The sequence below is a fragment of the Corvus brachyrhynchos genome, unplaced genomic scaffold (assembly GCF_000691975.1).
Source record: "Corvus brachyrhynchos isolate BGI_N302 unplaced genomic scaffold, ASM69197v1 scaffold23, whole genome shotgun sequence".
NCBI lineage: Eukaryota > Metazoa > Chordata > Aves > Passeriformes > Corvidae > Corvus > Corvus brachyrhynchos.
The window spans coordinates 7,472,606-7,484,558 of NW_008238983.1; the positions used below are offsets into that span (position 1 = coordinate 7,472,606).

The 11,953-nt window shown below is 39.9% G+C and overlaps 1 protein-coding gene across 3 annotated transcripts in view; it reads left to right on the forward strand.

Annotated features, from left to right (window-relative positions):
• Positions 1–11,516, forward strand: part of FAM134B (family with sequence similarity 134 member B) — a 51,791-nt gene extending 40,275 nt beyond the window's left edge. For 2 of the 3 annotated variants that reach the window (XM_008637185.2, XM_008637187.2), the window contains 4 exons: positions 1,211–1,348; positions 3,157–3,221; positions 4,402–4,528; positions 7,305–11,516. In XM_008637185.2, coding sequence (XP_008635407.1) covers positions 1,211–1,348; positions 3,157–3,221; positions 4,402–4,528; positions 7,305–7,816 — 842 coding nt within the window. In that variant the 3' untranslated portion in view covers positions 7,817–11,516. The remainder of the gene's footprint in view (positions 1–1,210; positions 1,349–3,156; positions 3,222–4,401; positions 4,529–7,304) is intronic. The other variant, XM_008637186.2, reaches the window with a different exon arrangement.
• Positions 11,517–11,953: the final 437 nt, after the last annotated feature.

Consider the following 11,953-nt stretch of genomic DNA (forward strand, 5'->3'; position numbering starts at 1 on the left):
GGCAGTCACAACTTTAAGTGGCTTAAAGAATTGTCCATATTCAAACTGGCCAGCTGATAGGTTCTGTCAGGTCATAGGGGAAGCTGTAAGAAGAGCATCACTTCCGAGACTCAGCTTGCTAACCCATGACACACATACATGCAAGTTTGCAGAGGACACCAATCTCTGTGGTGCAGTTGACAAGTCTGAGGGACAGGATGCCATCCAGAGGGACCTGGACAAGCTCAAAAAGTGGTTTCCTGGGAATCTCATGAGGTTTAACAAGACCAAGAGCAAGGTGTTCTACCCGAGTCAGGGCAACCCCCAGAACCAGGCTGTGGATGAACAAATCAGAGCAGCCCTGCCCCGAAGGACCTGGGGGTGCTGGGGGATGAGAGGCTGGACATGACCCAGCACTGTGCACTCACAGCCCAGAAAGCCAAACATGTCCTGGGCTGCATCCAAAGCAGCGTGGGCAGCAGGGTGAGGGAGGGGATTCTGCCCCTCTGCTCTGCTCTGGTGAGACCCCACCTGGAGTCCTGGGGGTCCCCAGCACAGGAATGACAGTTGAGTCCAAAGGTGGGACATGGAGATGATCAGAGGGCTGGAGCACCTCTCTTGTGAAGACAGGCTGAGTGAGTTGGGGATGTTCAGCCTGGAGAGGAGAAGACTCTGGGGAGAGGCCTTTCAGTTCCTGGAGAGGGCTTCTAAGAAAGCTGGGGACAAACATTTGAGCAGTGCCTGTTGCAATAGCACAAGAAGTAATGGTTTTAAACTGAAGGAGGATCAATTTAGATTAGATATAAGGGAGAAATATTTTACATTTTTTTGTCATATGGAAGTCAGCTTACGAGTTTTTTCAGTGTGTTGATTCTGGCACAATGTTGCATAGTCATGTTTGTCAGGTCAAGATATCAAAATCAGGCTAAGTCAAGGTAATGATAAATGTTGTAATGACCACAAATCATGTCTTACTGGTAGTAAAAAAGATGTCAATTGATATGAATATAATGGTATTTTCCTGATGAGTGGGAATGGCTCCTGAAAACTGGATTTGACCTTAGAAGTGTCTGACATGGGCATTTCACAGTGCATTTTTATGTAAAACTAACTGTATTATGTAAAATTAGTAGTTATCTTATGCAAAGGCATTGTTTAAGCTTTATTGAGTGACTTCTTGTACAGCAATATTTCAATACCTTTTTTTTCTTTGTCTTCATTTTTATCACAGTATTGTGTGCCTTTTTATGTCCCTTCCTTAAGTGCAATGAATTTGGACAGAAACTGTGCAGCAAAATAAAGGCTGTTCTGATGAAACTAGATTTTGGAATAGTGGAATATATCAATCAGAAGAAAAAAGAGAGATCTGGTGAGTAATTAATTATAGTCCCAAGTAATGTATTTCTTTATGCAGAGCATTTTATTCACCTTGCAGACAGTTTGGTTTGTCCTGAGAAGCCAACTGTAGAGATACTTCTTGCTTTGAACCTGGCTACTGTTATTAGCTTTATGAGGAGTGACAACATATGTCAAATATCTGGGTATGATGATAAGAAAATTACTACTTCATGGAAAGAAACAAGGCAAGCTCTTTGTGTGTGATTAGATGTACTGCTTATAAATTTTCAGAAAAAAACTACTTGCTGTAAGCTTGCAATGCTTATCTCTGTTTAGATAAGGCAAACTTGCCCAGGAGAGAGACTCACTCAAGAGTCTCAAAATAAGTACATAACAGAATTTTCAGTAAGAGACCAAACTCTGTTCCTGTATCTAAATCCACCTTGGTTTCACTCCCTCCAGCAAAAAGAGTTTGTCTTCTTCTCCAAATACTCAATAAGCATATAAGAATTGCCACAGGATAGCAGCTACAAATTAATCAAAGTTTATAGGTGGAAAGGGAAGAAACCAATTTAAAACAAAATTTCACGTATCTCACCTGAAATCTTTCTCATACTGCAAACTTTTCGATTTTAAGCAATAAAGCTATTTCAAGAAAAATATGTATATGACCAGTGTTATCTTTAATTTGTTCTTTGTGCATGCTCCAGTTTTGGTAATTAAACCTTTGTAGTGTAGTCCCACTATTTGCAGGTAGCCTACACTTTTTAATTAGTGCTACGTCAGTAGACTTAGTATCTGCTTTAAAACATGCATTTCTTGTAACCATTCATCATACAATGTGCTGTTCCTAGACCCAAGGAGAACCACCCTGTGTCTTTTCCCCTTCCCTTACATGTAATGTGATAGTTATTGGAAATAAGTTATAATGCATTGGAAATTTTCTTTCATGCATTATTCTACTTGTTCAGTTTTTAAGTGAAACTGGCAGAGGAAAAGATCAGACTATTGTTTAATACAATTCACAAGCCAGCACTGGGAAAATGGTTGAGGTTAGATGCATTCTTTCCTGCATCTCATCCTCCAGTTTAATTTAGCCCAGACAAGTTCCCTACCTTGCTTTGCCCCTTGGGTTCACCACATGGATTTACAAAACCTTGTGGTGACACAAGAGAGAAGAGAGCATGTTGCAAGAAGAGGCAACCAAGAACACTATGACTGTGTTTTTCATTTTATATTGGTTTAAAAGATTCTCAGACAGAGGAGGCAAAATTTGTATCTCTGCTTATCTGTAAAGAGCAACATTGTACCAGACTTCAGAGCATGCTTTGTAGGCATATTTGCATATGACCGTGGATGCAGGGTAAGTGGGTGCTGGTAGAAGAAGAGGTTTGTGAATGAAGATTACATGTAACTATCAAGAAAATTGCATGTTCTCCTGTAAAAGTAATGTGGTGGGATAGCTACACAGCCTGTTCTAAAACCAATTGCACCTGTGCATTGTACCAGCAGTGTAGTCTAAAAGAGAGATGTAAATTGCCAGGGCAGACGACATTATGGTGAGCAACAGAGACTCCTGGAGGAAGTACAATGCAGGTAAATAGATCTATTGGAATGTCCTCAGAATAACATTCTCTCTGCCACTTTGGTTGCTGTATTTTGATAAGCAGCCAGTCTCTGAGTCAGGCTTGTTTTCCTGGTAGCATAGTACATAAATGATGCACTGTGTCAGCAGGTGGAAGGTTATTGTGCTACACAAGCTGTGTGACAGAGAACACACACTGAACCTGGAAATCCATTGTCATGAGTAGGATAAAAAATATATCTTTTTTCTTTCAGAAACAGCAAAAACAAAACCCACAGAAGATGACAGTGAATTAGACATATCAGCTCTGTGTCCCAAGGTGACTTTTTTTCAGTCAGCCCTGTCTTGCTTTTAAAATCTATATAGATAATGGGAGACTATCTAGATTGCTGTCTGTTCTTCTGTGGAAGACTTTAAGCTCCCCAGGAGGCCGTGTTCCTGAACTAAGCAGTATGCTTTAGATGATTCATTGTCTCCACCTTTAGCCTTATACTAATTAACCTACTGTATTTGTGACTTCTGGCCTTCAAGGTAATGGTTTCTTTGGCCTACTGAGCTAAGAATGTGTTTATTTTGTATTGGCTGTAGAATGATTACATTAGAATTTAATAGCAAAGGTGGTTACTTTCATTTGCAATAGTGAAATTGCAGTTGATTTTTATCAAGTTAAAATACAAAAGGGAAACATTAATGGAAGACCTGTGTAATTCGTCAGATATTTTTGTAAATGCTTGTCTAATAATTTTCAGTGACAGTGCAAATAGGTATATTACCTATAAAATCCTTCTACATATGTATGAGAACACTCAAATATCTCATTTTTCTCCTAGTATTCTAAATGACTGTATGGCAAACGTTTTTCTGTTATAATCAGAATACCGGTTGATAGAAAAAAATTCATCTTAATAGGAATTGCAGTAGTTGATCAGTAGTGTATAAAGCCTGACTTTGACAGTGATTGTTTTGAAGGTGGTTTTCTGCTGTGGAAAAAAAAACCTCCAAAAAAAATATCCCATGGGATAAAAATTCGTAGCTGACATACCTGAATATTGTTGAATAAATTGGTAAGGGATAATGGGTTTTTTGTTCAGCTAATTTTTGATGGTCTTACAGATATTGGGCTGTTTTTCTGGTCCAAGTTTACTCATTTCATTACATTACGCGTATTTCGTATTTGCAGGCTGATTCTGCTTTCATGACAGTAGGATTACTTTCAGAATGAAAAACTGGAATTTTCTATGCTTCTTTAGTATAATTGTGGTGGTCAACCAGTGTCAAACCTCCACATTACTACAGCTTTTCGTTATTACAAAGAGAGATGCTTCACTTCTAAGGATTGTATACTATTTTCATGTTTCTACAGTTAAAGCTTAAATAGGAGGTGATTTATGTTGCTATGACATACAAGAGAGACTTTTTTCAGTCTGTAAGCATTGGCTTTCTGTAGTGTGATTTTTTTGAGTATAAGAATACCCTGTATGGGACTGTTTTCTGTGTAGGTTAGCCCTGCAATTGTTGCCAAAGAGCTGTCAGTGTCTGACACAGATGTCTCAGAAGTATCCTGGACCGATAATGGGACCTTTAACCTATCCGAGGGGTATTCTCCACAGACAGACACATCTGATGGTATGTAACAGCCTCATCTGTATCATCCATGGATTCCAGTCGTGCAGATTACCTCAAAAAGATTAGACAATTTGAAGGCAGAAGGTTTCGGGGTTGTTGTTTTTGCCTCTGAAATGAATTTAAGGTTCATCCTAGTGTTTTGTATAGTTTTGGATACATCTTGTGTAACAACTGTCCTCATCTTAAAAATGCTTTTGTGGGTAAGCTAAGCAAAGAAAAGCTGAGGAAGAAACAGTGAATACTCTTGACTTGTTAAACAGCCAATTAAAGAAAGTATTACTAGGTTTTACTACTAGAAATGAAGACAGCCAGCAATGAGCCTATGAAGACTTAGACTCGGAAAAGATTCTCAAGCACTTGGCTTGATCCTGACCAGAAAAAAGTTTTTACTTTTTACAGACTAAGCTATCAGTAAACACTTTGCAGGAATAAAGATTAAGGACAGCAGTAGTTTGGTGTAGTCTTACCTGTGGATCTGTTGCTCTGCTCATCTTGCATTTCTCCTAGGAAAAGTTCACTGTAAATGGCAAGCAGGATGATACTACAGGCCAAATCAGTAATTTAAATTATTTTTCTAGTATTTCAAGTTGTAAATAGACAGCACTGTATGATCACAGAACCGTAAGTTGTAAAGAGCAATTGCCATTCATCTCATTTATCTTCCTATCCAAAGCAGGTTCAAAGCTGTTCATTGAAGCTTTATGAAGTTTCTCAGGGCTGCGACCATTTGAATTCTGATCACCTCCAGTTGTAGAGATTCCGCAACTTCCCTGGAAAGCCTTTTTTAGTATTTGCTTACCCTCATGATGAAAAGGTTTTTTTCTTGTAGTGAATCAAAATTTCCCATGTTCCAGTTTGTGTCAGTTTACTCTGATCTTTTCACTGTACACTGTCCAGAAAAGTCAGGCCCATCTTCTCTCTACCTTCCCATTCAGTAGTTAAACTGATTCCCACTTTGCCACCTTCTCTTGGGGCTGAACAAGGCCCATTCTCTCAGCATCTACATACTACCGTTCTCTAGCCCCCTAAATAATCATGCTGGCCCTCCAGGGGACTCAGTCCTGTATGCCATTGTCTGCCTAGAACTGGAGAGGTCCAAACTGGGCAAAGTACTTCAGTGTGCACTGTCAGTTGCTGAATAGAGGAGGAAAATCCCTTCCACTGACTTTCTGCCTTCAATTTTGCTATTACATCTCAGTGTGTGATCAGCCTTCCTTGCTGCAAGGGCATACAACTGACTTGCTGCCCACAGATCTTCTTCTGGAAAGCTGCTTTCTGTCTTGTTGCCCCAAGCCTGTACTGCTGCACAGGTTATTCCATCTCAGATGGAGGATTTCACGTCTGCTTTTGTTGAATGTCACAATGTTCCTTTTCAGCCTGTTCCTTTATACAGCCTGTTGAGGTCCCTCTGAAGGCATCCTGACCTCCAGAATATCAAATACACCTGCCCCACAGCAGTTCCTTTCTGCCCATGAACTTGCAGAGTGCACTCCATCCTGTCATCCAAGTCATTAATAAAAACCTTGAGCAGTGCTGGTTTCAGTCCCTGTGACAGACACCAATAACCAGCCTCCAGCTGCACCTTGTGTTGCTGATGAAGCCTTTGACCCTGGCAGTCCGGCCACTTTTCCACCCACCTTACGGTTCCCTTGCCCTGTTCGCTCACCAGCTTGGCTGTAAGGATCGTGTGAGAAACTGTATTTAAAGCCTTGCTAAGTGAAAAATAAACAAGATAACTCTTCCTCCCCATGGAGCATTTCAGCAAATGGGACATACACAAAAGTGCAAGACCAAATGGGATCCATCTGAGGACTGGCTCATCTGTCAAAGCTCTGTGCATTCGAGCCACCACTCTGCATACAGCACAACCCTTCCTCCTCATCTTCCCAGCCTGTCTTTCCTAAAGAAAATGGAGAAAATTACATATGAGTCATTTTTAGGATTTATTTCCTTAACCCTTATGAATGCTCCTACGACAAGGTCCTATTGCTTGTTTTTCATAGGAAGTAAGTTCAAACTGATTTTTTTTTACCCTCTCATTCAAATACTTGATGAAAGTATTCTCTTGTGCTTATTTAGGCCTCTTCCACAGGCCATGTACTCCATGGTATGTTTTACACATTTCTAATAACAAATATTGTCTCGTTCATTAATGCAGACGTTAAAATGTAATGTTTTAATCGATTACATCCTGCTTTTTATCCTCTTGAAAACATGATACAGTTCTGATCATCTGTAGAGTTTCCATCTCTTGTTTCCTTTTTAATGCAAGCATTGGCCAAGAAAGGAAAAAGAAATTTTTACATTGGTTTTATATATTTATTTAAAAAGATGAACATTCTTTTTTATTATTCCATATGCATGTTAAAAGCTTGTAACACATCCTTACATGCTTACATACTTACATATATTGTGAAGAAAAATAAATATTATAAATTTTAGGGCTTTATGTGGTTGGTATATTTAGAAATAGCTGTGCTGAAGATTTGCATGGGTTTTTTCATTACAGATAGATACCAGAAAAAATTAGCTTTAGAAATTATTTTGTTCAAATAGTTAAGTTGATACCAGTTGATTTGTGGTGCTGGATTTATGACCTCAAAACCATTTTGTTTTAGATTTCACATAATGCTCTTTCTAGTTGAGACCTACTAGAGTATGGATTAGTAAATGTATTCAAAGGAACACTTACTAATTGCATTTTTACATGTGACTGTCTTTTTGGGAAACCTTTTGTGAGTGCTAACACTGTTTTCTTCTGTTAACCCTGTAACAGATTTTGACCGACCTAGTGATCATGAAGAAGCTTTCGCTAGAGATCTTTTAGAGTTTCCCTCTTTAGAAAATGGTGCTGGCACAAATGATGACGATGACTCAAGCATCGGTTTGCCCACCCAGCAAAAACGAAGGAAAGAGCAAACAGGTGTCAAGGTGGATCACGCTTCCAGACAGAGTAAAGAGAGACCATCCACTGCAGGGTTGTCCTTGCCTTTGACCAGTGACCAAACCTTTAATTTAATGAGTGGAATTGCTGGTGATGTCATCACGGCTGCGGTGTCTGCTGCCATCAAAGACCAGCTGCAGTCCCTACAGCAAGCTCCCTCACAGGCAGCGCCCAGTTTGAGCGAGGAGACAGACACAGAGGAAGCTGATGATTTCGAACTGCTTGACCAGTCTGAGCTAGAGCAGATTGAGAAAGAATTGGGACTTTCACAAGGCCAAGAAGCAGAATCCCAGGAAAAGAAAAAGTCTTCAGGCTTCCTTTCAAATCTGCTTGGAAGTCATTAACCTGGAAGCGATAGCTGGTTACACAGAAGAAATTAAACATAAAACAGAAAAAAATACCATCAAATGCAAAAAAAAAAAAAAAAAAAAAAAGAAAAAAAAAAGGAGAGAAGAAAATTCTGAGCTGTAAGCTTTAACTATCCCTTTAGATGTGTTGTAATAATTTCCCTTACGCAGAGTGAATTAACTGGATAAATATCAGCTAATACTGATAGTTTAATGTTTCTGGTAGTTATACCTCAATGTAATAGCATGGAAATGAATTATCTATCCACTGTTTGGTTGCAGATGTGTGGCGGAAGTCAGTTGTTCAAAACAGTTTGGGGGAGAGGTTTCTTTTATCTTTTTTCCAACTATTTATTTTGGGGTCCTGAGCCAAATTCTCGATATCGACAGTTTATTTACTCTAGTTTTCCAATCATGTAACAAATTAATGACTCACATTGTGAGGGCAAGTTATCAGAGGACTGCAGTGAGATTATAACTGCATCTCACCTCCTTCAATCCTACCAAAAAGTATCGATCCCTGCAGTTAGCATTATGTGTAGTTCATCTACTATATATGAAACACATTAACGGGCACAACTCAAGTTTAAATATGTGTGCAACACTATAAAAACCCCTTGATTTCATACTTAAAACCTTTGAATTATTTTGGATATGGTGATGCATTTCCAAGTTTTTTGCTGTTATAGGCCTGTAGAGTTGTAAAGTGGCATGTTATATGACTGACCACCTGCCGTGTTCCTTGATGGAGTCTGGTCCTTGGCAGTATTGCCCATGTGAAGTCAGCCAATGAATTTTATGTTTAAAGTTAATATTGTGTAAACTGAACAACCTTTTTGGGAGCAGGTGAGGGTAGTTATTGTTTGGAGTAGAGATTAGAGATTAAAAAAAGCATAAAGGCTTTTTAGGTGCCACTTCCTTAATTTGAGATTCTGTAGGTTTTGGTTTGGCTTTTTTTCCCCATGATAGCTGCTTCCACTTGCAACAAAAGTTGTGTTGCAAGCTGAATATGTTAAGATACTTAAAAGTATTTGGTGAGGTCAGTTGCTGGAGAAGACACTCAGAATCTTCTTCTTGGCATGTAATTTAAAACAAAGAAGAACTTGTTTAAATTATTTGCCGGTTTAAAGTCCACATATGCTGAGTGAGTGGCATGGGATCTCAAGCAGATAACTTATTTTTCTAGGGCTTTTTTGTTCACCTGTGACAAAACTGCACTGCAATACCAAGCAATAGTAATCCAAGAAATAGGAAGAAGTAAAGCTAGTTTTTCTAATGTGATGTAAACCATTAGCCAAGTTGAGGGACCATGTCAGCTGCTACTACTGCTCAAGTAAATTTCCATTTGCTGGCATTTGAAGAGGTGAATACTGTTATCTTGGACCCTCAAAAAGTACAGCAACAGATGATAAAAATCTTCCACTAACATATATGTGTAGGTAAACCTGTGTTTGAAATTAACTTCATTTTGTATTTTTTTTCCTTTTGAGGTGAAAAAATAGGCAGATGGCCAAAAAGAGTATAGCAAAAGAAAGGATGCTGAGATTTTTTGACACTAGCTTTATTGTTGCATGTGCTTTTTGTGTCAGTAATGCATATTGACCGTGTTTGCTGTCCTTTACCAGTAAAAGGGTAAGCCTGTGCCTTCATTATCAAACACATTATGAAATAAGTGGATGCTGGATATAGATCCCACAAGATGCAGCTTTCAAAATTACAGTATCTCAACACCTGAGTTTCTGGAAATCATTAGAAAACATGGCCCACATCACTTCCACAGCATTGGTTGCGAAGTTTCTTCTTCAGCTTTCACCAGCCTGTCCTTCTCATTTGGAAAAAACAAATAAACAAAAAAAACCACACACCCGACCAAAATTAAAAGAAGCTTTTGTTGGAACATCAGTGAGTTTAAAAAGTTCTCAGATGACTTAGAAGCCTCATTTTCTTGCTGCATGTTTAGGACAATCTGTACAGTTAAAAAGACTACAAATCCAAGTTGCTGATGAAACTTTGTAGGACACCCAAACAACTATGTGCTTCCTTGTCCAGGAGTACTGGTGCCAGAAGGGGAAAACAGGCTGCAGGACAGGGAGAGGCGGGAGGGAGGGAGGGAGCAGTCCTTCACAGGCTTTTCTGGAGAAGATTTGCAGGACAGACTAGCTGGCTGTCAATGGTGGCATTGTAACAGCATGCACTTTATTATTGTTTTATGAAGAATACTTGTGGTTATAAAAGTATGTAACACAGGGGCACTCTTCTAGAATAATAGATTAGATCAGAAGGAAATGCAGTTGGAGGAGTTTCTCAGACTTTTTGTGAATTACCCATTTTCTGGTTTCAAGATAGGTAAATAGATTGATTTTTCTCCAGTACGAGTCACATTTCTTTTCTCCCAGAAAGAAAAAAACAACCAAAACTTGAACAAGTAAATCACTGAAGTTAGGGACATAGTTGCTTAGTTGAGTGTCTTTAGAATTTTTTTTCTGCTGTCATGGTAGTCAATTACATTCAAGCCCCTAAATACTGTGTAATGGGAAGGATGTAATTCTGTATCATTTAATATTCTTCCTCAGGTAGTGAAAAGATGTCTAATTTTCTGCAGGAAATAATCCCTTCCCTCCCACACAACCACATGAAAGAAGCACTTTGCTTGGATACAATACATTCCACTGCCAGCAGTTCGCCAGCAAAACACAAAGAAAATGTTTCTCTCCTTTGTGGATCCTTTCCACACTGCCTTCAGTTGGAAATCCCTTGAGAAAACTTCATTTTGCTATATTATAGCAGCAGCCACAAAATAGCAGTTCCTTAAAAATTCCTGTCACAATGGTCCACAGCGTCTTTCTTCCCGAGAATGGTCGTCACCTTCCAATCCTTCAAACTGGATGCATGGGCAGGAAGACAGGGTATAAGACAGTACATAGCTCTGAAACATGCAGTTTTTCCATGGAAAGCCTGCTTGCGTGCGATTTCCAGTCAAAAGGCACACGGGCAGCGTAGAGGGCACAGTGTGAGGCAATGCCGTGGGGTAACAGCGTGTGATCCTGCCCTGGGATCAGTACTGCTTGTGTTGTGTGTGTGCTCTTACCTGGCAGTAAAGGGCTCACCCTCCTGTGCCTTGCAGTGGCTTCTTCATGCATCCTGATGGAAGAAAACGACCTGTGTCAGGGCAGGGATGCAGGTCACTCTTCTGTGCTCGGAAAATTCCCCCTTGTGTCAGTACATGTGAGTGACAGGATCACCATCTGATTGGTGGCCTTAGGTGTCAAATCTAGTGCAAAACCGCCTGTTTCCAGCACACAGGGTTTCCATGTGTATGTACCACACACCTACTGACCATTCTTCTGTTTGTTAGTGGAAAAAATATACTATTCTATGCAGAGGAGGTTAAATAATTGTAACCCAAAGTAACAGGATCTGAAAAGATACTCGTTCTACTTGTTCTGTGTTTGTTCTGCACTTTTTCCAGGCTGTCCCAGCCTTCTGAACAAAGTCCCTGTAGTCTCCATGTCTGTTCTCAGCACATGAGCGGCGTCGCGGTCTGTGAGTAACCCCCACCCGGGCAACCAGAAACTGGAGAATTACAAAATGTCCGTATTTAAGTATTCTGCAGCACTTTACCTGCCCGATCACTGTTTTGTAAACATGGAACTATTATATTGATTGTTTTAATAAATATGTGTTAGTTTTTATCTTTCATCATCTCATCGTGTGTTTGCTCCCAGAAATGGAAAAACCCTGTAACAACAAACGGGGTGACCTTATCGCTCTCTACAGCTACCTGAAAGGAGGTCAGGTGGGGGTCAGCCTCTTCTCCCAGGTAACCAGTGACAGGACAAGCAGACAGTCTTAAGCTGCAACAGGGAAGGTTTAGGGTAGGGCATTAGGAAGAATTTCTTTACAGAAAGGGTGATTAGATACTGGAATGGGTGGTGGAGTCACCGTCCCTGGAGGTGTTTCAGGAAAGACTGGGCGTGTTGACAAGGTTGTGTTAGGTCATAGGCTGGACTCGATCATCTCAGACATCTTTTCCAACCTACCTGATTCTGTGAAAACAAACAAACAAACAAACAAAACAAAACCCCAAACCCAACCAACCGAACACAAATCCCCAGCCCAGCCCCTGGCCGGAGC